This window comes from Sapajus apella, unplaced genomic scaffold, assembly GCF_009761245.1.
Source record: "Sapajus apella isolate SASKATOON/1434 unplaced genomic scaffold, GSC_monkey_1.0 scaffold52, whole genome shotgun sequence".
Lineage (NCBI taxonomy): Eukaryota > Metazoa > Chordata > Mammalia > Primates > Cebidae > Sapajus > Sapajus apella.
The window spans coordinates 13,024,544-13,051,568 of NW_022436992.1; the positions used below are offsets into that span (position 1 = coordinate 13,024,544).

The window sequence follows — 27,025 nt, forward strand, 5'->3', positions numbered from 1 at the left end:
TTTCTCTCAGAGATCTTGCCTTTCCCGCCAGAATTCTCACTAATACCCCCTACCTGGGGCAGTGGATGCCACCATTTTTACTCTTATTTAAAACCTGACACTCCGATAGCCTGGCATGTCAGGATGTGCCCATGCTGCTGCTGGGGGAGGCTGGCAGATCCCCCATTCACATTCCTATTCATTTCAAGAATGACAGTAGTTGCATTTTGAGATTCTGCAAGACACTTCCAATAGTCTTCTACTCAGCTCCAGCATCAGATGGATGGAAGAGGAAAAGCTAGTGGGATGGGGGAGTATGTATTGCTGCCTATTTCAGGATGAAGAGCACTAAAATGTGCTTGTGCTTTTCCCGTTTCTCTCATTTTTTGACCACATCTCCTCACTCTCTCATCTCTCCCTCTTCTGCATGCTTTCCGGGTAAAGACATACAGACAGCAATGTCCAAGGGGCTTCATGGCTGTCTCTGGAGGAGTCATCCCTTGCTCTTGGTGAGGCCTAATGCTGGGTGCCTGAGCTGCTTCTTGGCTCCAAAGCAGGGTGTGGGAAACTGGAGTGAGATTCCAGTTGGTAGCTCTTCTTGGTGGCAGCTGTCTTTCCTTGCTGGCACTTATGAGGTTCAGGACAAAATATGGCACCGTGGCATTTGAGAAAACGGCAAAAACAGGCAGGCCTCTCTTACCTTCCCCTCGCCTCTTATCCTCGGAAGCAGATCATGAAACTAAGTTGAGCTTCCCCTGAAGCAGGTCCTAACATCCTCATGTGAGAGGTGCCCATCCTACACTTGGAGAAAAGGAAGGTTACACAGGAGCGCCAAGAAGAATCTGAACAAACCAACCTTGCTATGTTTCCCTCAGCTTGTTACCATCAGATCATACCCTTTTGTCCTCCGATCATACTTCTGCATGGCCGTCCACAAAAATACAGTTTTCTTCACTTCTTTGCATCTTCATTTCTGAAGGCTCTCATGAAACTTATGTGAAATACACTTGTATGCTTTTCTCTTGGTAATCTGTCTTTTGTCATGGGATGATCAGCCATGAACCTTGTGATGGGTGAGGAAAAGTTAGTACCTTCTCTCCCCTACAGCAGCGTGTGCTCTCAGATGATGGCACAGGGGCTCTCATCAGTCTGATACCATGAGTTTTATTTCAACAATCAGTGCCTCTTGAACGCTGTGCCTGGCCCCACTTTTGCTCCATGGGGCTTTTTACAATGTAAACTTGATCATGTCCTTCTTCCTCTTAAGATCTCCAGTGGCTTCTCCTTACTAAGAACAAAATCCATACTCCTTACCAAGACCCAGAAGACCTTCCATGAACCAGCTGCTGCCTGCCCAGACAAATTCACCTCCTACCTTCTTCTCCTTCTCACTCTGCTCCAGCCACACTGAGCATTTTTTTGGTTCCACCAACTCCTTACATTTCTTCCCACTGCATGGCCTTGGCACTTGCCACTTCTTCTGTTTGCAATGTTTGCAATGCCTTCCCCCATGGAACTTTGGATATCTGTCCCCTTCCCTTCTTTCAGGGCTCAGCTCAAATGTCACTTCCTCAGAGTGGCCTTCTGATGACCCAAACTAAAGCCTCTCACTCCAATTTATTCCCCACCCCATCACCAGAGTTTTCTAGGCTTTTCTGACTCATATTTATGCTGGATGCTGTCCCCAGATTCAAAGGCAGCATTAGGTCCTCCTGGCGGTTAGACATGGTGTCCTGATTGGCGGGGCCTATGACAATAGAGGCTTAGTGAAAAGATAGGATAAAGTCATTCTGAAATCCACTCCCATTTCTCATTCTGATACTTCTTGTACTGGGAGAGAAAGAGAGGCTGTCTTTAGGTAGAGTGATCAACTGTCCCAGTTTCCAGGGTTTTATGGAATATGGGGTTTTCAGGTCAAAAACTGGGCAAGTCTCAGGAAAACTAGGACAAGTTCGTTACCATGAGATCTCTTGAGGAAATTCAACAGTGAAAAATCCAATTGAATCACCGTTGACCACTCAGTTTAATTCCCTTAACTTTGTCTGAGTCATAGAAGTTGAATACAAAGAAAAACAAGTACTTTTTGCAATACCTTGAATAATGTTATATAGGAGGATTTGTTAGAAAAATACCTTGCAATACACACACACACACACACACACACACACACACACACCCTAAATGCAAATGTGCCACACAGACTGAACATTTAATACGGTTTTTACTCCAAATCCTTTCTACAGCACCTGTTGCCTGAGCTTGATAAAGAGTTCATAAGCTGTTGAACCAAGTTTAGCTGAGTATATTATCAGATCACTTCTAAAAATTCAGAGCCAGAAAATCTGAAGAAACTGAGCTGTTTCAGAAATTCCTCACAGCAGGAAAACCGAGAAAGACTTCATAATCTAAATATAGATGATTACCGTCACCTCCGGTGACCAAATTGATCAGTCAATAGGGAGGATGGTCTGCCACCTGGTGGTAACTCATAACATTGCTCTCTGGTAAAGCACAATTCCTGTGTTAGGTGAATTAATTGGGTATAGAATCATAAGAAGAGTTGGAGCCGGGCGCGGTGGCTCAAGCCTGTAATCCCAGCACTTTGGGAGGCCGAGGCGGGTGGATCACGAGGTCAAGAGATCGAGACCATCCTGGTCAACATGGTGAAACCCCGTCTCTACTAAAAATACAAAAAATCAGCTGGGCATGGTGGCGCATGCCTGTAATTCCAGCTACTCAGGAGGCTGAGGCAGGAGAATTGCCTGAACCCAGGAGGCGGAGGTTGCGGTGAGCCGAGATCGCGCCATTGCACTCCAGCCTGGGTAACATGAGTGAAACTCCGTCTCAAAAAAAAAAAAAAAAAAAAGAGCTGGAGACTCCTTAGGTTATGACTATATTTTTTAACCACTAAAATAAATAAATTTCACAAATAATATTTTTAAATTATTTGTGAATTTTTGTACATGAAGTAATCTCACAACGGGGTGAGGGAAAGGGAAAAGAGAACTGAAATCTGTAGAATATCTAAGTGAGCTAGATGTTATACAAAGATTTCTCCCACAACCTTGTAATATGAATAATATTATATAAATTTTGCAGATGCTAACATGGATACTTAGGTGTTTCCCTAAGATTAAACAAGAAAATAAAGGGCATAGTCAATTCAACCTCAGTTCTTCCTGGCTCCAAAGTTTGATCTCAGGCTGTTACACTGCATTTTGTCATACATTTAACAGATCACTTCATAAGAAATAACTTTATTAAAGTATAGTTTACATGCAATATACCTGTATGTTTTAAACGTGTTATGTTGAGATAATTATACATTCACAGGAAGTTGCAAAAATGGTTACATATTATATAACTAGAGTTTAATATCAAAACCAGACATTGATATTGGCACAGGGTATATGTATAGTTCTATGGTATTTTATCACATGCATACATACACATAACCATCACTGTGATCAAGATACAGAACTGGGGCTGTGAGCTATGGCTCACATTCCTAATCCCAGCACTTTAGGAGACCGAGGTGGGTGGATTGCTTAAATTCAAGAGTTCAAGACCATCCCGGGCAACATGATGAAACTCCTCTCAGCAAAAAATACACAAATTGGTGCCTGTACTATGCGCCTGTCGTCTCAGCTACCTGGCAAGCTGAGGTGGGAGGATGCCCTGGGCCCAGGAGTTCGAGGCTGCAGTGAGCCAAGATTACACCACTGCACCCCAGCCTAAGCAACACTTTGTGAGACAGAGCAAGACCCTGTCTCATAAATAAATAAATCTGTGATCCATTCTGAGTTAACTTTTGTATAAAGTGTGTTTAAGTGTTTTTTTTAAATTGTTGTTTGTTTGTTTGTTTTTGAGACAGTCTTGCTCTGTCACCCAGGTTGGAGTGTAGTGGCACAGTCACTGCTCATTGCAGCCTTGATCTCAAACTGCTGACCTCAAGTGATCTGCCCACCTCAGCCTCCCAAAGTGCTGGAATGACATGCGTGAGCCACCATGCCCAACCTTTTTTTTTTTTTTTTTTTTTTTTTTCTATAGTTATCAATGGCAAGCTGAATAATGTCCACATCCTAATATCTGGAACCTGAGAATATTACCTTAAATGGCAAAGGGGCTTTTGCTGGTGTGATTAAATTAAGGTTCTTGAGATGGGGAAGTGATCCTGGATTATCTATGTGGGCTGGGTGTCATCACAAGGACCCTTGTCAGAGGGATACAGCAGATCAGAGTGAGTAGAAGATGTGACCGTGGAACCAAGATGTTGGAGTGACACAGAGAGTCATGAGTCAAGAAATGCAGGCGACTTCTATCAGTTTGTGACCAGGAGAGGAGCAAAAATTGGTTCTTCTAACTCAATTCTTTATTTTCATGATCTACTATACCATACAGTTTTTTTTTTTTTTTTTGAGACAGAGTCTTGCTCTGTTGCCTGGCTGGCATGCAGTGGCGCAATCTTGGCTCACTACAACCTCTGCCTCCTGGGTTCAAGCGATTCTTCCACCTCAGCCTCCCAAGTAGCTGGGGCCACAGGCGCATGCCACCACACCTGGCTAATTTTTGTATTTTTAGTAGAGATGGGGTTTCACCATGCTGGCCAGGATGGTCTCAATCTCTTGACCTCATGATCTGCTGACCTCATGATCTGCCCACCTCGGCCTCCCAAAGTGCTGGAATTACAGGCGTGAGCCACCGCACTCGGCCTATACTATACAGTTTTATACCATTACGCTGTACAACAATTAAATCATATTATAATAAACTGTAAGCAATTGTACAATTTATTGATTGTACTGGGATTTTATTTTATTTATTTATTTATTATTATTTTTTGAAACAGAGTCTCATTCTGTTGCCCAGGCTGGAGTGTAGTGGTATTATCTTGGCTCACTGCAACCTTTGCCTCCTGGGTTTGAGTGATTCTTGTGCCCTAGCCTCCTGAGAAGCTGGGATTACAGGTGTGCACCACCACACCTGGCTAATTTTTGTATTAATATTAAATATTTTTAGCGGAGACGGGGTTTCACCATCTTGGCCAGGCTGGTCTCAAACGCCTAGTCTCAAGTGATCCGCCTGGCTCAGTCTCCCAAAGTGCTGGGATTATAGGTGTGAGCCACCACTCTGTACTGGGATTTTAACATGATGATTTTATCTGTTCATCATCTATCCATCCATACTTTCATCCATCCAGTAATCTCTTTTTTTTTTTTTTTTTTTTTTTGAGACGGAGTTTCGCTCTTGTTACCCAGGCTGGCGTGCAATGGCGCGATCTCGGCTCACCGCAACCTCCGCCTCTTGGGTTCAGGCAATTCTCCTGCCTCAGCCTCCTGAGTAGCTGGGATTACAGGCACGTGCCACCATGCCCAGCTAATTTTTTTGTAGTTTTAGTAGAGATGGGGTTTCACCATGTTGACCAGGATGGTCTCGATCTCTTGACCTTGTGATCCACCCGCCTCGGCCTCCCAAAGTGCTGGGATTACAGGCTTGAGCCACCGCGCCCGGCCCCCATCCAGTAATCTCTTACTGGTGCCAGTGTAAAGCCCTGAGGATACAAATGTAAAAAATAATACATGCAGGCTCTGCACTCAAGGAGGTTGCCCTCTAGTGGGTTAAAATAGGAATGGCAATTATTTCTTTTTTCGCCTGGTACCCTGGTACAGCAATTATGTACGTATACACATAAATATTTGTCTGTCTTAGAAGATGACTTAGCCAGATGAAGATGAAGACTGAGAGGATAGGGGGTTATAGTGAGGACATTCTATGCAGAGGCACTGGTTCTTGCAAAGGCATGAAGACAGGATAAAACATGGCACACTACGGAAACTTGGAGTGGCTGGCTATGATTGGGGTTTGAGTGGTAAAAGGGGGCTGGCGGAGGAGGATGATGCTGAGGAAAGAAGAGGTCAGCTCATGGAAGAACCCCTGCATACCTTGTTAAGAAGCTTGGACTTTAACCTTAAAACAGTGAGACTCATTGTAAGATTTAAGCAAGGATAACATGATCAGATTTTTTAAAAAATCACTCCCGCTAGGCCCTACCTTCAACACTGGGATTATAATTCAACATGAGATTTGGAGGCTGGGTGTGGTGGCTCACACCTGTAATCCAGCACTTTCAGAAGCCGAGGCAGGTGGATCACTAGGTCAGGAAATTGAGACCATCCTGACTAACATGGTGAAACCCCTTCTGTACTAAAAATACAAAAATTAGCCAGGTGTGGTAGCATACGCCTGATACGAAGTTGTTTGTCAAGGATTCTCATTGGTTTATAGAAATAATGTTGATTGGTGATTGCCTATATGGTTGTTCTTTGTATGACAACTTCCAGGAATATGAAGATAATGGGTGAGCGTTACATTATGAAACTAAAGGAAAGGAAAGGGAAAACAAAATGCCTTTACACAATTGCCTCTGGGGATGGGTGCAGGAGAAGGTGGGGTGGCTGAAGTCCCATACTCATGTTTCTCTGGGTCTGATATATTTTACGTACCTCACGTTCCTCAGACAGCTCTGAGCTATTTTTCTTTCTTGGTAACAAGATGATGACAGAGCACAATAGAATGATCTGATGGGAGTGAGGGGGAAATGGGAGGGCTAAGGATTGGGGCAGTGGTACTGTTCTGGAAAATCTTACCCGACCAGAAACCCAAGCGGCACTCAGGGGAGTGGAGGAACACACTTTATTACACTGGCGGGCCCAGAAGGGTTCGCACCCAAAAGTCTGGACCCCGGCTAAGAAAAGTACACAGTTTTTGTAGGTAAAGGGGCAGGGGAAGGAACTCAGGACTTTAGACAACGCAGCAGGTTTTAGACAATGCGATAGTTTCTCTTAAGGTTTTCCGGTTAGTAAGCAATAAGCTGATGTACAGAAGCAGAAAGAGGCAGTTACTAACAAAAATAGGGACAGTCTCCAAATAGGGACAGTTATAGACAACTTGCTGACAAAATTCTGGGCAAAATATTTCCACTTCAGTACTTTATTAGTAAATCAGGGAAGGCCTCTGAGGCTAAACCTGAATGAGGTAAGGAGGCCAGCTTTGTGAAGGTTGTAAGGGCCCAGAGAAAGCTTCCCTTTTGCTCTCTGAAGGTTCACTGAAAATCGACAGACAGAATGGCAGAAAAGGAGTACAAATTTATTTGATCATCATTTTATACCACATGGCAGTCTTCAGAATGAAGACTCAAAAATATAGGAAAAACTGCCCATTTTTATGCTTAGGTTCAAGAGGTATGGATGGCCACAAATAAATATGATTGTATATAAAGGATATGATCTCATGCTAACAGACTGAGTGGGGAACCCAGCAAGGCCTGCCTGCCTAGATGACTCTCGGCCTCTCTGTGGAGCAGTCCTTCCTTCTGGGTATGGGGCAAGAACCTCTCTGGAATCATTGCAGGAGCGGCCGTGGGAAACAGATCTCTTCGACACAGAATATTCAAGGAAGGAGTTTATTCGGCTGGGAGCAATGTGGCGTATTTGTCTAATACCCAAGCTCGCCTAACAAAGGAAGGTTCTTCTTTATATAGGCTTCTTTTTTTTTTTTTTTTTTTTTTTTTGAGACGGAGTTTCGCTCTTGTTACCCAGGCTGGAGTGCAATGGCGCGATCTCGGCTCACCGCAACCTCTGTCTCCTGGGTTCAGGCAATTCTCCTGCCTCAGCCTCCTGAGTAGCTGGGATTACAGGCACACGCCACCATGCCCAGCTAATTTTTTGTATTTTTAGTAGAGACGGGGTTTCACCATGTTGACCAGGATGGTACTGATCTCTTGACCTCATGATCCACCCGCCTCTGCCTCCCAAAGTGCTGGGATTACAGGCTTGAGCCACCGTGCCCGGCCCTATATAGGCTTCTTATACTTTAGATGCTACACATGGAAGAATCTTAGGTTTATAGTTTAACAGATGAAAAGGGTCTCTGTTTAAAGTCTTAGGAATTACATATGAAAAGGGTTTCAATTTACAGTCTTAGGAATGAAAAGGGGAAGTTGATCTGAGATGCTTGGGTATCCCTCTTCAGAATGGTTATCCCTACATGGTAGGTCAGGTAATTTCTTTATGGCCAGTTTTTACACAGAAAGGTTGGGGAATGTTGGAGTAATATTTCTAGGCATTATGGCTTGCTTTGGGGGGAAGGGGTACTGCTTTCTATGACCTGCTTTGGGGAAGAGGGATTCTAGTTTCTGTGGCTATCCTGGGGGAGAATGAGGGGGCAGAGACTGGAAGGTTGCTTCTGAGACCTTCATCTTGGTGTATCATTTTCTCAGATTCAACAAGATCCATGGATGTGTGGTCCAGTCTTAGAAAGCTCCCCTTTGACTTTTCTAGAGAATAGAAAAGAATATATTCAAGTGGTGTTGGGGACCAGCCCAACCCTGTTCGTGGGTGCCCTTAGTCCTGGCAGTGACGAGGGATTGAGAAAAGGAAATAAAGACAGAGCCACAAGAGTATAATTTACAGCATGGGTCCAGGGGACCAATACAAGCGTGGCAGCTGCATTGGCCCCAAGCTCTGGGCTCCAAACACTTCATTATGTTCACAATCTCATTGATCTTACGGGAGTGGAAGAGGAGGGTGAAGATCTGGGGAGAGCACTTGAGATCCTTTTAAGACATGCTAAACTAGTACTCTTAGTTTACCACGATTGTTATCAGGGTGCGGCTGCATCAGAAGTGTATCGGATTAGGAGCCACAGGGTCTGACCACTCCCAGTACATCAAGGGGCTTTTGTCTCTCGAGCATTGAGGACATAGAGCAATTAAAATCACTCCGTATTCCGACAATCTAGGCAGAGCCTGAGGTGTTGTGTGATCTCTGCCCTGCAAGGCTTTTTTCCTCCTTGCCACCTCTCATCTGCAAAGACCCTCCCGGATCTTGTGAGCAGAGGTCGCTTCCCTAGTGGTAAGAGACCTATACGCCTTGCCTGCTTCAGCTGGAGAGATTCAACCCCTGTACGTGGTTTTCTTCTCCTTTTTGCTCTCCTGCTTACTAACCAATCCCATGACAATCCCTCTCAGCTACAGTGGCTCTGCTCCTCCCAGCTGATCTCTCAGCTCACCCTGATGGGTGGCTCACATGGATGGGAAGGACCTTGAGGTCCACAATGAGTAGAGCTAATGGTCCTCCAGTGCAGGAGGCTCATGAAAGTGGTAGGGCTAAAGTCTAAAACCATGCAATGTCTGGGTTTTCCTCTGCTTTTTCAGCTAAAATCAGCTTTTCCCCAAGAACCTGCAGTGTCCTGATTTCTGTATGTGTTCTGAAATGGACTTGCACACTTGCCCAGACCATCTGCCTTGGGGGCAAGTCTGCCTCTTTGCTTTCACTTCACATGCCACATGACTTCTTAAACATACACTCCCTGTTATTCATGTGTCTGTGGCTCTTGCTGAATTTTCATGGCAGAAAAGACACATGCTCCCTTGCAGACAGCCTCTGAGATTTATACTTGTTTTTATCCTACCAGTTCAGATGACCTTCCACCTTTCCCCTGTCTGCTGGACATTGCCCAGGATAGACACTAGTTGGAACTCTAATTCTGCCAGCTCCTTATAACTTATCATATGCTTTTTGCTCCTGTTACACCCCAGGGCTGAGTTTTCCAGTGGCTTTTGAAGCAATTTGTCTGCCTGCACAGGGCCTCACTCTGGCCCTTTAAGAATCCCACTTACTTGCTTTTATCTTTTTTGAGTAAGTACCCACTGGGAGGAGGGCAAATTCTTCCTTTACCATTTGCAAGTTCTTACCCCAAGCCCCAAGTCCTCTGGCAGTTACTCCCTTATGTCAAGAGGGCAAATAAATATTGCCCTCTTGAATCCAAGGGCTGCCGGTTTTTTGAGCATATGAAGGCTTTCCCTGAGTATTTCTCTCTCTTTCTCCCACTTCCTCCTGTAGCTTCCATTTCTCTAATCACTTCCATGCACTTCTTAACATGCATTAAGACCTTCAAGGTCATATTAGAAGGGAGGAAAGTCTAGCCCCTTGCGGCAGTTAGCTGAAAAACAGGCTTCTCATCTACCTAAGAAACATGGAAATGGGATGTAAGAATGTAAGAAAAGAGATAATCTTTTTGCTGCTAAAATGCTGAAGCGAGAGTCACTATGAGGTAATGGAGGCAAGAATACAGGCTGGCCCAAGGTAGCAGGAGCAAGAGACCCATAGGACAGAGATGAAGGTTAGTCCTAAGCTAACAGATTACCATTAGAACAGAGATGAAGGCAAGGTTAGGGGTACACAGTAAGACAAGTTCATTCCAGAACCTCAGGGATGACAGAGGGTCCACTCTTCACTTCAGTATCTCCTCTGTTCTTAAGTGGGTAATTGTGATGAGATAGACCAAGGGTATGTGACAATACCTGTTCAATCTGGAACCCTGAGGACAATGGGGGATGCCTCATTCAGAATAAAGGGAAAGTGGAGAAAAAACTTTTCCCCCATTTTTTCTCCTCTGTTTGCCCTTTGTAGATGGGTAACAGCATCTCCATATTATAGAACATGCCCTTTGGATACACCCCTCAAAACTGGGAAAAGTCTGATTTTCCCAAATCTTAAAACAAAAACTAGTTTTCCTTTATAATATTATTTGGCTTAATAATGAATAATACTGGGAGGAAATTGCAAAAGTCAGCCTCAGAACTCAGTATCCCTGTGCAGGAGGTCCTCACATTAGCCTCCTCAGTCTTTTATAACTGAGAAAAGAATAAGGAGGACAGGGCTAAGAAAAAGGAGAAACACTGAGAAAGGGGGCAGGCTCAAGTATTGGCTGCTCTGCAAGCCCAGGAGCCCTCTCCAGGTTGCCCTACGGGCACTCCTCCAGGTAACTGCCATTGGTGTGAGAAGCCAGGCCACTGGAAGGCAAAGTGCCCTAATAGGATGAATGAGAAAAAACCTCTAATGGCTTGCCTCTCTGCCACAAGCTTGGCCACTGGAAACGAAACTGCCCTGAAGGGCCAAAGGTTCCTTGGGACAAAATCCCAATCTCTGATAACCTTGAGCTGAAGGTGCTTTTTGCTCCAGCTGCCTTCCAAATCACACATCATCATCAATAGGACAAAGCTGAGGGCAATTCTGCAGGTGGCAAGTAAAATTATAAATTTCCCTTTTGGGTTCAAGAGCTGCCTACTCTGGGCTAATATCCTTCTCTGAGCAACTCTCTTCCAAATCCTGTCAGGCAATGGGGGCAAATGGCACCCCTCTCTAAAAGAAAAGATTCACAGCCCTTATTTATTTTTATTTATTTTTTTATTTCTTGAGACGGAGTCTCGCTCTGTCTCCAGGCCAGAGTGCAGTGGCACAATCTCGGCTCACTGCAACCTCCACCCCCTTCCCCAGGTTCAAGTGATTCTCCTGCCTCAGCCGCCCAAGTGGCTGGGACTAGAGGAGCGTGCCACCATACCCAGCTAATTTTTGTATTTTTAGGAGAGATTGGGTTTCACCATATTAGCCAAGATGGTCTCGATCTCTTGACCTTGTAATCCATCTGCCTCGGCCTCCCAAAGTGCTGGGATTGCAGGCAGGAGCCACCATGCCTAGCCTCCCTTTATATTACTTAAGGGACCAATTGCTATTCTCCCGCCAGTCCCTGGTAATGCCCCCACACTTCTTTGGGGCAAAAATATAGTTTCCAAAATGGGTGCTCACTCAATATTTACCCAACCTCTGAATTCATCTTTCTCTCTGATAGCCCTATGTCTCCCCACAAAATTACCAAATTCTTTAACCAATAACTTTAATTTGTACAGTCCTAACTCAGGGGTTTAGAAATAGCCCACATTTATTCAGACAAGTTCTAGTGAAAAATCTAACCAAGCAAACTCTTGAGGGGGGATAAATTCTACAGTATGTAGATAACCTCCTTATCTGTTCCCCCTCCACAGGACTCACATAGCAACATGCAGTATAAATCTTAGCTTTCTAACAGAAGGAAAATGACTTTTGTCTAATTCAAAGGTTATAAGGGTAAAGTGGTATTTCTGGTAATATAAATAAGAGATTTTGTATAAAAAAAAAATCTTGTGTGGTAAATTCTTGTCCTAAAGTAAAATGGTAGTTCCAAAAAAAGGATGTTTAAGACAAGTAAAAAATTCCAAGCATGTTGTAGGTCATCTGTGTAAGTCGTAAAAAAGATTTGTGAAAGGGAATTTATGAAACAAATGTTATACAATTTAAAAAGTTATTATGCCTTCCAAATGCTTCACAAACTGCCACTATGACTGTTAACTGTACAAACTGTTTGCGTTAAAGCTAGATAAGGCTTGGGAACATGTAGAGTTAGCCATGCCCCCTAGCTATGCTGAAGAGTCAAACCTTATCTGCACTTCTGTCTGGTGTCCTAAGCTCCAAACCTAGTACATAATTAGAATCACGTACTTACCAGATTTTTCACTGAGAGTAAAAATTGCTAAGAATTAACAGTGTAACAGGTACTTGAGTCTAGTGGAAAAATAGTTTTACATGCAAGGTGTGTAAGGAAGGTAGAATGTGCTTTTGTTTGGGAAAAAGTTACAAGAAGGTGTGAGAATATGGATTTTTTTGTGTGCCTACTTTAGAGTGTTAAAGAATTGTTTAGTGGGTGTTTTATAATCAGCTATAGGAATCTAACAGGTGCTCTTAAATGCAGGTTTCTGATAACTTTGGATATTGTGACGTTAGAATAGAGGAAAAACTTTCAGGACTCTGATGGAGAGCTAAAATGTTTGTGAGTATCAAGCAGAACAGGAGTTAACTGCATGGACTGAACGAATAAAAGACTAAAATAATCCTTTTATGACTTTTTCCTTAAAACATTGCTGATCCTTTATTTTTCAACTCCAAGAAAGCTTTTCTTTTAAGCTATTTACAATTTTTAACAATTGAGTAAAGTATACTCCTGTAAACAAAATATGCAGCATATTTCTCTCTTCCAGATTGCCCAGAATTTGGAAACTATTTGTGAGTATTCTTAATTTATGGTAAGGTAGTAATTTGCAAAAGTGCAATAAGAATCTGTTTACTTTTGCAAGAACAAAATTGAAGCCATTGGTTATTTTATCAAGGCTTTAACTGGAATGGTGTGCTTTTCTCTAAGGAATCAGATTTGACTTACAGAGCCAATAAAAGCCCCCTTGGAAAACTAGCCATATACCTTATCTACATGGTCCCTCTACAGGGTTCCTGACCTGTGGTAAGTAAAGAATACCACTTTCTGACAGGCCTAGGAGCCCCAGATTATCTTAGGACCTCAGGAGGAGAGGAATTCATCCAATTCAACAGGTATTTGATGGCCCCATCCCATAGCTGGGCTTAAGGCTTTGAAAACATATATGAGATTCCTTATGGAACTAAGTTTCATTGAAGCCAATTTAAAAAGAAGTCCATATGGCAAATAATTATTCTTGCTGTGCTTTATGCAAATAATTAGGCCAAGTATAATAAGACTAAAGTTTATTTTGCAAACAAATCAGTCCTGTTGTTATTCGTTTTTAACAAAAATGAGGACTGGAGAGAAAATTTTCTCTCTCTCTTCTTTTTTTTTTTTTTTTTTTTTTTGACAGAGTCTCACTTTATCGCCCAGGCTGGAGTGCAGTGGTATGATCCTGACTCACTCAAAGCTCTGCCTCATGGGTTCAAGTGATCCTCTTGCCTCAGTCATCTGAGTAGCTGGGATTATAAATGCCTGCCACCACGCCTAGCTAATTTCTGTGTTTTTAGTAGAGATGTGGTTTCACCATGTTGACCAGGCTGTTCTTGAACTTCTGACCTCAAGTGATATGCCCGCCTTGGCCTCCCAGAGTACTGGGATTACAGGCATGAGCCATCATGCCTGGCAAATTATGTTTCAAAAACTATGGTATACTTGTTCTTAGATTCTAGTCTCGTCAGCTGTTTTTGAGTTTTTGACTGCAATTTCGACTAACCCTCATTCCTGTGAACCAACTAGTGATCTCTGGCTGCAGCTCAGAAGAAACAAAAGGGATGAGTAACATAAAAATCTGGATCAATATTCTAATTCTGGGCACATACTTGAATTGGCCAGAAACCCAATAAACTCAAGTCTTAGCAGGCATGACTACGGCCACCAGCTACATGAGCATGCCACAGGCTTGGGATTTTTTGGAGCTGTCCTCACCTCCTTATTTCATTTTAATATTCTACTAAATCTAATAACTCAATTTGTCTATTTTCACCTTCAGCCCATCAAGCTCCAGATAATCTTCGGAGAGGAATACCATCCTCTCCATATTCAAGAGTCACCCTCTTACGGGGTACTCCTGGACTATCCATCAGGGATACACGACAAAGATAAATTTCTGCCCCTGCCTCCCTTGGACCTGGCTGGATACTGCTTTTATCAACCCATAGAGCCACACTCCTGCCCTGAAAACTAGCAAGAGGCAAAGACCCACAAAACAACCATCATTGGCCCTCTGTCAGCAGGAGGGAGTTACAGAAGACTGATTATTTTCCCCAAATAATTGGGGTCTTGGAATCTTGAGGGGAGAAATTCTACAGTGGGTAGCTAGTCAGGCATGAGCAGGGCTGGAGAGGGCTCCCCCAACTCCCTACAGCAAATGTCAGGTGACCATCAGCTGATGGTCAGGCAGCTGCTAACTGCCTCTCTAAAATAATAATTGATTGCCGCCAGTGACAGAGAAAAGCAGTCTCCCAAAAGATAGAAAAAACCTGAAACTAGTAATCAGCAGCTTCCCAATAAGATCTCTGGAGTTGCAGAAGTGGGCTCAAGCATGTGCATTAAGAGGCAAAATGGTGAAGTTGAACTGGTATATAGCCTCCTAGGGACATTCAACTGATAAGGGAAGAACACCTCAAATGAGCATGTATACAACTCCCGTAAACACATCATGCATGCTCCCCTCCCCAGGGCTGGTAGGCAACTGCACACACAGACAGCCCATCCCAAAGAAAGAATTAGGGAGGGAAAAAATGCAATCCTTGGAAGTTTGTCAACATATAAAATGCTAAGTCAAAAAGTCAAACCATGCACTTGTCTTTCAAGTTGCCTCCTTGGCCCTCTTCCAAGTGGACTTTCCGTCCTTTTGTTCTTTCTCTAAAGCTTTTAAACAAACTTTTATTCCTGCTCTAAAACTTGACCTGGTCTTTCCTATTGCCTAATGCCCCTTGGCTGAATCCTTTCTTCTGCAGAGGCAAGAATTGAGGTTGCTGCACATCCATATGGATTCACCACTGCTAACAGAGCCTCTCGCGTAATCCTACCTGAAGATTCTTTAAGGCATTTTCTCAGTGTCAGCACTATTGACACTTTGATTGGGAAAATTCTTTTTGTGTGTGGCTATCTGTGCACTGTAGGATGTTTAGCAGTATCCTTGGCTCTGACCCATTAGATGCTAGTAGCATTTTCACGGTTGTGACAATGAAAAATGTGTCCAGACATTGTCAAATATCCCCATGAGGGGAGGGCAAAAATCATTCCAAGTTGACAATCACTGGTGTAAAGATGTCAAAAGGCAGGTGATCCTTAAGTAGGGAATAGTTTTACACAGCAGTAAGAAATTGTTCTAGACACACTTTTCTCAGGACCACATGGTGTTGGTCAACTAGCAATAAAATTTGGTTTTGGTAAATGGACTGTTTTATGCTGCTTTCCAGTGTTACATGCATAGCAAGGTAGTAACACTGACGTATTAACAATGACTTGTTTTGATCACTAGACCACTGTAAGTAAGGTCCAGTCCTCTTCTAAGGCCTTAGTCAAGATTTCTAGTAGACAATAAACTTGCCCTTCTGAAAAGGGGATGGAGCAAGGCAGGCCAAAAATGGAGGCTCCAAAGGGTCATTCTAAGAGTGTGAGAGTGGAGGGTGTCAAGTTGGGTTGCTATATCTAAATGAGTGAAACTGCTGAATGAAAGTAGGGGGGAGCCAAACTCGACTCTGAGCTATATCTGAGTCAGCATTTTATTTTCAGCCTCTGGCAGGATCTTCAAATCCATTTCAACATCTAGTTTGTAGCTCTGTACAGTCTTCCATGGAAATCACCTTCAAAATGTACAAACTTTGAAGAAAGTAAGAGTGGGAAGGGAGAGAAAATGGAGGTGAGGAAGTGGAAAGTAAGAGTGTTTCTTGTTTCACTGAAGCCTTGGTAGGCACACAATGATGGCTACGTATCTTCCCGGTGGTGCCTACATTCCAGCTGATATGGTTTGCTCTGTGTCCCCACCCAAATCTCATCTTGTAGCTCCCATAATTCCCAAATATTTTGGTGGGGAAACTGGTGGCAGATAATCAAATTTTGGGGGTGGGTATTTTCTGTGCTGTCCTTGTGGTAGTGAATGTTAGGAGATTGAATGGTTTTAACAATGGGAATTTCCTTCCACAAGCTTTCTTTGCCTGCCACCATCCATGTAAGACGTGAATTGCTCCTTCTTGTCTTCTGCCATGATTGTGAGGCTTCTCCAGCTACGTGGAACTGTAAGTCCATTAAACCTCTTTCTTTTCTAAATTGCCCAGTCTTGGGTATATCTTTATCAGCAGCACAAAAATGGACTAATACACCAGCATTAAGCGAAGTGCCATGGTGCCCATTGCCTCTGTTTCCTCTCAGACTGGACCACACTAGGGCTATCAGGGGAGTGGATACCTAAAGCCCATGCAGGCCCAGGCTCTACCTCTCACCATTATCAATAGGGCAGGATGGTGGGCTCTGTCCTCTAGGATCCTTCATTCTGGCCCTGAGAACTCTTTTCCAGAAGTTTCTTGGAATCACAACCTAATTTCGTTAGGTTTCATGAAAGAGGGAAGAATAAACCCCACATGGTTCTTTCTAGTGCAATCTAGTTAAAAAAAAAAAAAAGACTTGTTAGTGCTCGCTTTGGGAGCACATAAACTAAAACTGGACACAGAGATTAGTATGGTCCTTGTCCTTGTAATTTAAAAAAAGGCTTTTTGGCTGGGCACTGTGGCTCTCAGCACTTTGGGAGGCTGAGGTGCATGGATCATGAGATTGAGACCATCCTGGCTAATATGGTGAAACGCTGTCTCTATTAAAAACACAAAAAATTAGCTGGGTGTGGTGGCACATGACTGTAGTCCCAGCTACTTGAGAAGCCGAGGCAAGAGAATCTCTTGAATCTAGGAGGCAGAGGTTGCATGAGCCAAGATCACACCACTGCACTCCAGCCTGGGCAACAGAGCAAGACTCAAAGAAAAAGAAGAAAAAAGGCTTTTTAGTGGATTAACTTATAAAGTAGATTGATCTTACTTTTGTCAGACCTTGAATCTAGTCCATCATCCAAAACCTGTGTACTTACCTTCATTTAGTACTTCCTCATTTATAGTTTTTTTCCCCTTCTTAACCATTTTGTCTTAAGATTTACTGCTATTACTTGTGGCTTTAAAGAGAAAAGGCATTACATGTGTGGCTTATACAAAGTTCGTGCTATATTGGTGATGTGGTGGGGCAATTAATAAATCCCCATCTAGGTAATTCTATTAGATCAGGGTTTGGTCCTAGAATCACTGAAGGTTTGTATCCCAGCTTTGCTTATAAGCAGTGTGACCTTGAGTAAGTGAGGACTTCTTTTATGCCAATGGGAATAACAGCATCCACTTTTTTTTTGAGATGGAGTCTCACCCTGTCTCACCAGGCTGAAGTACAGTGGTGCGATCTCAGCTCACTGCAGCCTCCACCTCCCAGTTCAAGCGATTTTCCTGTCTCAGCCTCCTGAGTAGCTGGCACTACAGGCATGTGCCACCACACCCAGCTAATTTTATATTTTTAGTAGAGATGGGGTTTCACCACGTTGGCCAGGCTGGTCTCAAACTCCTGACCTCAGGTGATCCAACTGCCATGGCCTCCCAAAGTGCTGAGATTCAAATATTCAAATGTTATCTCAAACAGTTTTTCCTCCTACAGACAAAAGTGAAGATTCAGGAGCTCCCGGCCTCAGGGGGCATAGCATAGTCAGAAAATCATAGTTAGAAAATCTAGGTGATAAGTGGCAGTAACAGTGGCCCATACCAGGGACTTGCACACGTGAGTTCTGAAGGCCTGGAATGCATTTGAAGATGAGTTCATGAACAGACAGAAAGGATTCCACTAACAGCTGAGGAACATAAAGATCACATGTTTGTATGGGCCTCCAGGTGGTCGGTAAGGTTGGGGTCAGCATTAGTTTCTTCTGCAAAATGGGGGCAGTAAAAAATCCTCATCCCTTAATCATTCTCAACAGCAAGAAACCTTGAAAGTAGAGAATAAAAGAGAAATATGTTTTCACAGAAAGTCCTTGTAATGGGTGGAGCAATGTGCAGCTCCACCTGCTCTACCACAGGTGCAAAAGAGTGTCTACGGCAGGGGTTGCTTCTCAACTTGTGACCTTGGGCCTGTACTGGTCTAGATGGACTTCAGCTGGCGCCGGTGTCGCATGTGCGTTTCCTAGGGAGTAGTCGCCTCCAAAGCGCCGCGTCGTCTACAGAAGAGCCACTACTCTGAGGTCTAGTCCATGGCCACGTTCTCACTGCTGGGAGAAACAACAAGGTCAAGTCTAACACTCCTTTCTCGGATGATAAAACATCCCTGGGATTCACCTAACGGTCGCGTAAGCACACATCCCTCGAGTAAGGAGTCCCAAATGGCTCTTCCCGCGGCTAAGCGTACTTTATAGAGCGACGCGCCAGCGGCCGTCGCCTGCAATTGCGCATCCGGTCGCGGAGAGCATTATGGGTTTGGTAGTCCAGACTGAGGCGCGGATACAGGTCGCTGAAGCCATAGAACTGCATTTCCCAGCAAGGCCCACGGAGCAGGGCACACAGACTGTGTACGTAAGTTACCAGACTTCCGGACAAGCCGGGGGCGGGACCTCAGCGGAGGCCTGAGAGAGGCGCCGGGATGCAGCGCCCCGGGCCCTTCAGCACCCTCTACGGGCGGGTCTTGGCCCCGCTGCCCGGGAGGGCCGGGGGCGCGGTCTCAGGCGGAGGAGGGAACAGCTGGGACCTCCCAGGTTCCCACGTGCGGCTGCCGGGGCGTGCACAGTCCGGGACCCGCGGCGGTGCTGGCAACACAAGCACCAGCTGCGGGGACTCCAACAGCGTCTGCCCGGCCCCCTCAACGATGTCCAAGGCCGAGGAGGCCAAGAAGCTCGCGGGTCGCGCGGCTGTGGAGAACCACGTGAGGGTGAGCACCTCGGGGCGTGGGGTGCATGTTCTCGGCGTGTTGGGTTCCTGTTGCGCTTTATGGGTACTGCCGGGGCGCGCCTAGCTCCTGGCAGGGTGGGTGCTGAGTGAGAGGGTAGTGGGTGTGCACTTTACCGGAGTTTAGACCCCTCTTCCCTGCTCCTTAAAGACCTTTTAGAAGTAGAATCGGTTAGGGGCAAATCTTCTAATACTTGAGCTTCCTAAAGACTTGTCCAGCTGGAGCAGTTTGCACAGGGGAGCCTGGTGGCGTCTGATGCTTGTAGTGGGGGCTAAGAGGCACTTGCCTTGTGGCCTCCGTATCAACAAATGGAAAATGGTGGGCTTTGGGGCTGCGGAGAGGTTTTCATTTCTTTTTACGGACCCGGAAGCCAGCGGAGAGTTGGTTTGCTAGTACTTTGAAATTTCAGTTGAAGGAGGCTCTTGGCTTGGTGCGCACCGGCCCCTGACTGTACTGGAGGGAAGGGAAGAGCCGGGGCTTCATACCTTTTTCTTTCCATAGGGCGGGGTGGACTAAGTCTGGAGGATGCTGTGTTTTTTTTTTTTTTTTTTTTCAAAGGCCGGGCTGCAGAGATGTTTAGCTGTTATTCAGTCAGGCCGTGGCCCCTACTTGTTTGTTAAGTGGTGGATGTGGTGCTGTTGTTGGAGTTTTTATAATCCAAGTGGTTTTGCTGTCACCAATCAAGTTAATTATGTTAATTATAATAAGGAAGCCTAGTGGAGTATGTCTCCCCTGTGGTGTAGTTTCCTTGATCTTACTGGCTTTTTATCTCTCATTTCTACTTATTAGAAAGTGGTATTAGATTTCCCTTTTCTTTTCTGATGATAGTCCTTTACATCTGTTAATGCTTTGCCCTACACAATTAATTTGCTTAGATGATGTTGTATGAGCTTCACCACAGGCTTTTTGAGTGGGAGTGGCCAGTGTGGTAACCTGTGGCTCAGCCAGTTCTGTAGAAGGGATGTACCATTGTGCCCTTCTACCCTTTCCACTCCTGCCCTGTTCTGGTGTAGCTTGTTGCAAGTCTGGTTGGCAATAGGATTTTCTGTGGGTATTAACAGAGATAATGTAAAATGTGTTAATTTGACCCTACCTTTGGGATTCAGTGCCTCAGTTGTAAAATTGAGACAATTAGCTGAAAATGCAAAATATCTGCATAAAGTGAATAGCTAATGGACAAATGAAATCCACATGAGAATACAATTAGAAAAGCCCAATATCCAAGTTGTCCTGTTAATGAATTTTCATTAATATTTGGTGGCACATCTCCCTGACACTTGTGTTATAGTTATGTATTTGATTAAATAAAAATCTGCAAGCCCTGACCTTAGGCTAGAGCCCCAAAACACTGGATTCTGACCACATCATTTCATGAAGTTAGCAGGTGATTTTGGGGAGATCTACATTGGCCTTTTGGAGGCACCTGTTAAAATCATGTATGCCCTTCAGGGTTTGACTTAAAGGTCATTTCCTCCTTTCAGTTTTTCCTTAACATTCTAAGGAGAGGAAGATTTCTTCTCTGTAATTCTGTAGCACTTCATGCCTCTTATGTGCTTTATGTTGTATCTTACGTTCTCGTCATCTGTGTGTTCATTTCTTCCAGCGCCTTACGGTAAGCTCCTGGAGGGTAGTTAACCTTCATTTAGCATTGGTCACAGTGGGGACTGCCCAGTAAATGTTTGTTCAATTGTGTGCAATGTAGATACAAGTATGAAAGTATTGGGGTTATTGGAGGCTCTTTGTGTAGAATTTCTGGGGAGTAGCACTCCCTGTTCCCTAGTCCATTGTTGTTCCAATATGGTGACTACTTCCATGTCTGGGTGGATGGAAGACTGAGAGTTCTCAGATGAATCCTTTGTATAGCCACTCTGGACCCAGCTCTGTCTGTTTCTGGGGGTGTAGCCACCTAGGATGGGTCGCTGTGCAGATATACTTTCTTCTGAACATCTGTAGCCTCATCCCTTTGTTCTCTTTGGAGCCTGGGCTTTGTTTTTTGACTGGCTTGGTTGAGGAAGCTGATGCGCAATGATTCTAGTTGGTTAGCAGAAGTAGTATGTATTTCCAAAGGTACTCCATTCGACAAGCTGAGTGAAGTTCTGATGTTGCACATACATGAGGTTTAATATTGCGCATTAGAATGGGGCCACTCCTCTAGCAGGGCCTGGTTGGTAGTATTCCGCTGTTGGGCTGCATCATAGGCAGCCTTTGGTCACCTCTGGTTGGCTTTGGCAAGGGCACTGATTCCTGGGCCAGTCATTTGATTCCAAGGCCTCAGGGATTACATGGTTGAAGAGCTTTAGGCCTGGCAGGCCCTTGCAATTACTGGTCTCTTCCAAAAGGCAAAGAAGGAGCCTTGTACAGAGCTTTTCTGATTCATCCAAGTTAGTCTCTGTGCCACCTGCTTTCTGGGGGCTGTGAGTGACATGAATGTATGGCTAAGCTTGGTAACCAGGAATTTGGTGATTGAATTACTGTAAAGCTAGAGTTCCTAGCTTCAGGTCAAGTGTGAAGATCAGGTTAAGTCTAACTAGTGTGATATTTTAAACACACATACACACACACAATGTTTTTACCCATGGCTTCTGGTTCATAACACCCATAGCCCTTGCTACAGTCTTTTGTTATATATGGGGTGCTTTAGGCCTCAGAAGACAACCTCTCTCTCTCTCATACCTTCTCATGCCCTCCTTCCACTTGCTCCTTTCTCTCCCCAGTGATTTTCTGTCTTGGAGCTGGCTGTAAAGAAATTCTGTGACCTGTGTTGTCTTATTGTAGGTCATAAGATCCCCATCTCAGAAGGGTTCCTGTTCCATAACCTGGAGGAAGGAATGCTGTACAGACAGGTGAAGAATCTGAATAGACAGCCCTTGCAGGGTTTCCCCAGTCAATCTGTACCCTTTTTGTCCAGTCACATTTCTAGGCCCTTGCAATTCCTGGCCTTTTCCAAAAGCCAATCATGCTTATTCGATAAATTTTCCAAAAGGCTCAAGAGAACAGGGTTTGGAAGCTTCTGGAGAGAGAACATATGAAGGTCCCTGAAGGGTGGTGTGCCTGGAGAGCATGGAAGCTCTGTGCCTCTTCCTATATGTTTTGCCCTATGTATCTCTTAATCTGTATCCTTCATCATAGCCTTTATAATAAACCGGTAAATGTGTTTCCCTGAGTTCTGAGCCACTCTAGCAAGTTAATTAAACCCAAAGAAGGGGTTGTGGAAACTCCAGCCTGAAGCTGGAAAGTCAGAAGTTCTGGAGGCCTGGGCTTGCATTTGATGGGAAGGAGGAGGCAATCTTGGGAACTGAGCCCTTAATGAGTGGTACATGATGGTATCTCCAGGTAGATAGTGTTGAAATTGAGTTGGAGGATACCTAGCTGGTGTCTGCTGCAGGATAGATTGCTTGCTTCGGATATGGGGAGAAACCCCCATTCATTTGGTCACAGAAGTCTTCAGTGTTGATGATTGTTGTGGTGTGAGAGCAGAGGAAAAAGTTTGTTTTTCCACACTCAGACATAAGACATTTTTTCATTACTTGAAGATTTTTATATATCGAGATATTTAGCCATTTTGAATGTTTCTGTGTTGTGATGTATTATTTACTTGTCGTGAAGTCCTTGCCTTTGGGGCTTGTCGAGGCAGCTAAACAACTTTATTAGACACATTGCCTTCTTGAGAGCATTGGCACAGGTGGAATCCTGACCTAGTGCAAGCCCTGTTCTGACAGCCCAAGCCCCTGGTATATTCAGTGACTTTGGAACTGTGAGTTAGTAAAAGCAGTTTCCACCAGGTCAGTAACACAAAAGTTGTTGGATAAGGTCATCTGTAGGTAGGAGAGGCTGCAGAAACATTTTTAGTATACAGGTATGTGGTTGTGGGGACATTTAATTATTTATTTTTTAAATCTCTGCTTGTTGGTCATTCTTTCTAATCTTTAATAGAGCTGTAGTCTAACTTTGAGAAGGACCATATTAAATATGGGGCCTAGGGGCTGACTTTAAGTATTCTGTGGCCTTTGTCCTGTGGGGAATGAAGGATTTTAGCTGTGGCCCTGTTTGTCCTGAGGGATCTTCAGGACTTTTCTTCTTCCTAAAAAGTTTTACTATGGGCTTTCCATTGTCAAGTAAATTAATTGTTAATCAGTTGTTGGAAGTCTTAAGAAATTTGAAATGGATTGATGTTTCATCAAATTCAACTTCTGAAGTCGCTTATTTGATTGAAGTGGCTCATCCTGTAATCCCAGCACTTTGGGAGGCAGAGGTGAGAAGATCACTTGAGGCCAGGAGTTTGAGACTAGCCTGGGTGACAGAGTGAGACTGTGTCTCTTAAAATAATTAAAAAATTAGCTGGACATGGTGGCATGTTCCTGTAGTTCTAGCTATGTGGGAAGCTGAGGCAATGGGATTGTGTGAGCCGCAGGAGTTTGAGGCAGCAGTGAGCTATGATCATGCCACTGCACTCCAGCCTGGGCGACAGAGACCCTGTCTTAAAAAGAAAAAAATGTGAGTTTGTATGTGTGTGTTGGGCATTGATACTGTTTATATGTATATTTAAAAAAGGTAAAATCACACATATATAAAATGAATATATGTCAAAGATTTTATTTAACTCACTAAATTAATGAGGGAACTGGAAAAGGTATTATAACCTATTCATTGGTGTCTTAGTCCATTTCGTGCTGCTAGAATAGAATACCTGAGAGTGAGTAACTTACAATGAACAGAAATTTTTTGGCTTAACTTCTGGGGGCTACAAAGTCCAATATCAAGGTGCAGCATCTGGTGAGAGAGACAGATGTTGAAGTGCTATGGGTGGGCACCAATCCCACCCATAAGGGTGGAGCCCTATGACCTAATCACCTCTTAAAGGTCCCACTTCTTAATATTGTTATAATGGCAGTTAAATTTCAATATGGGTTTTGGTGGAGATGTTCAAACCGTAACAACAGGAGAAGTCAACCATAAGCTCATATGTAGTTAAAAAAAAAATCTTAAAATGAATTTAGAAGATCTGATAATAATTGTATCTCACACACTATTAATTTGTATTTCTATGAACAAAAATTACTTGTTTTGTTAACAGTTTTCTGCAAGTTAAAGGGTATCTCTGTAGAGCCGTCATATATCCTAAAGATAAAGTCACAAACCTTCATAGAGTCAGACAATACTAGCAGGTTTGCGCATCCCATTGAAAGGCTATCCAGTAGTCTCTTTTGCTCATTTCAGAGTCTTAAGTTTTTCCTTACAATGTTGAATTCATCTCTAAAGTGGGATAGTGGGTCTCTAGGTCATAAGTGATTGTTGTGAAATTTGACTTTATATTAAAGTTTATAAGTCGTTTTGGTACGTGCTTCATAAATGATAGCTGTTGCTTTGGTGTTCTGTTGGTTTAGCCTTGCACTGGCAGGAGATAGATGTCAGGAAGTTGCTTAGGCACTGAGCTCCATGTTAGTTCCTGTTAGTACCCCTGGCCTCGTTTTGCTCTTTGTGGTCTGGTAGACTCAACTGAGCTCCTACGTTGTCCTTGGTCTGCTTGTAGGTACCTTCCGTGTTTCTTAAGGTGGTAGGCTCAGTATTGCGGTGTCTATTTCTTATACTTTGTACTCAGGAAGTGCACTGCATCGATTACAGATCCTTCCTATTGCAGATGAAGACGATTTTTCATGTTCTTAACTAAGCCTGTGCTCTCTTCCCATTTTCTCTGAGGCAGGCTCATGCAAAATGAGCACCCTTGGTGTCACCTAGGCAGATGCTGACATGCTTTATTATTTTGAAGTTATTTCAGTCCCTCCCTTTATCTGCTGATATTGGGAGAGCTCTAGATGGTGGACCTGATGTGTCTTGTGGTGCTGCCCACTTGAAGGTGCCTGTGGAAGGCACTGAAGCCAGAAACCTTAGCTTTCCTCTCTTACCCAGGCTCCAGGCTCTGTTGTTTTTTCTTAGGTGTTTTTCTTTCTAATTACCTCCTTAACAGAAAGGTGCAGGCCCTTTCTGTGAGCGTTAAGTAAGTTGCTATTCAATTGCAAGTAATTGCACCAATTATTTGGTAGAATGTAGGGAGGAAGTGGTGGTGTTGACAATGTCAGAAATGAAGGGAGGAGGTCCTTGTTGATCATTTGTCATGCATTGGCCAAAGTACAGCATTGAGGTTTATTGTTTATGTTCCTGTAAAATAGGCACAGTACCTGTCTTGCGTCTGTGTTGGTGAATTGCTGTTCATAATAATTTTATAGCTTTAGGAAGTGGGCTGACAAGGGAATAAAATATGGTATTGATAAGTTTTTTTTTTTCTCCCCCCTTTTTGGCAGAATAACCAAGTTCTGGGAATTGGAAGTGGTTCTACAATTGTCCATGCTGTGCAGCGAATAGGTATGTTCTTGCACTGTTTGCTGGATGTTTTGTGTATGATGATGGGGTAGGGAGGTAGAGGAGAGGGAGGAAGTGGCATTGTCCTTTTGGCTTCAGCTGTGCAGAGCTGGAGAGGGGACTACCTGAAGTCAGTCGAGTGTTTCTGCTCTTTTGTGGAGAGAGGGAAACTTGGGCCTCTCAGCTAACTCTAAAGGTTGCCCTTGCTTTTGTTTACTCTGCTCAGCTGGAGGGGAAGAGCTGACTTAGCTTGAGGTCCCAATATAATTTTAATCATGTCGATGGCATTCTACTGTCAAGTCCTGTGTGTGGTCTCAGACTTCCTTAGGCAAATAATTGAGGTCACAGTGGGTTTGCCCTGTCTATGACCCTGGAATGGATGTGGGGCTCCTGCAACTGATGCCTAGTCCCTGCAGGTGCTCATTTCACACCGATTAGGGTGTGTCTGTGCTTAGGAAAGGCTCAGGAATTATCAGCCCCTATGGCTGCTCAACAGGTTTTACTGCTCTGCTCTTTGTTTGTAAGAACAAAGCCCAGAGGAGAGGCCTGCCTGACTGCTGAATTCTTCTAGGTGCCAAGGGCCGGGGCCCAGGAGGCAAAGTCCAGGAACACTTTGTCATCAAGGAGTGGTTTTACTGCTGGTGTGATGGCTTCTAGAAGCCTTATTGGCCAAATGGGAGCATTTGTGTTGTATACCTTTCAATCTTAACCAAGTATCTAGAGAATACTTTCAGGGCATAGGAGTTACTATGAATTTTATAATAGTGGCACCCAAACCTCCAAAGATGCACTCAGTGATTTAAAAGACTTGACATTTTAATAAGACAGTTTTTTTCCTGAAATCGTTTTTTTAAAAATCAGACTTTCCTGAAAGTTACAAATCCAAAATGAAAAAAATCAGTCTCTCCTTTAGCTACCCTCTGGGGCCTACAGATAAGTATGTTTTTTACTAAAATGTGAAAATAAAGTTCTGGCTTTTTCCTAGAAGAGACAATAAAGGGGAGTTAAGACTGGGTGGCTAGATGGCCTGGGATCATATTCCAGCTGTGCCACTTATTAGCAGTATAGCTACCAAGTTACATTACCTCTCAGCCTCAGTTGCGTTATCTGCCAAATGGGGAAAGTAATTTAACTTACGTTTTGGGTTGTTAGGATTAAGAGCTCATACATACAAAGTTCTTAGAATGTTGCCAGGCATGTAATAATAGCAAACACTGACACTGCTTTCTGTGGTCGGTACTTAACTCTCCAGACTTTCTTGTGTCCCTCTCTTCTGCTGTGTGAAGTACAGTCACCAGCTTTTCCACCAAGGAGAGGAACACTGAATGAAAGGCAGCTGACAGTGGAAGATAGACCTTCCCTTATCTGTTGGATTCGAGTAAACACATGACAAGAAAAATAAAGTGAGGAGAGTGAAAAACTGCCAATATGTCTTTTGTTTCCACAGCTGAAAGGGTGAAGCAAGAGAATCTGAACCTCGTCTGTATTCCCACTTCCTTCCAGGTATGTCCTACTTTCCATCTGCATTGTGACAGCT

At 43.9% G+C, this 27,025-nt stretch overlaps 1 protein-coding gene across 2 annotated transcripts in view; it reads left to right on the forward strand.

Annotated features, from left to right (window-relative positions):
- The first annotated feature begins 18,784 nt into the window (after positions 1-18,784).
- The window catches only part of RPIA (ribose 5-phosphate isomerase A), a 52,174-nt gene continuing 43,933 nt past the window's right edge, over positions 18,785-27,025 (forward strand). For both annotated transcript variants that reach the window (XM_032243639.1, XM_032243640.1), the window contains exons 1-3: positions 18,785-19,113; positions 25,431-25,491; positions 26,936-26,991. In XM_032243639.1, coding sequence (XP_032099530.1) covers positions 18,829-19,113; positions 25,431-25,491; positions 26,936-26,991 — 402 coding nt within the window. In that variant the 5' untranslated portion in view covers positions 18,785-18,828. The remainder of the gene's footprint in view (positions 19,114-25,430; positions 25,492-26,935; positions 26,992-27,025) is intronic.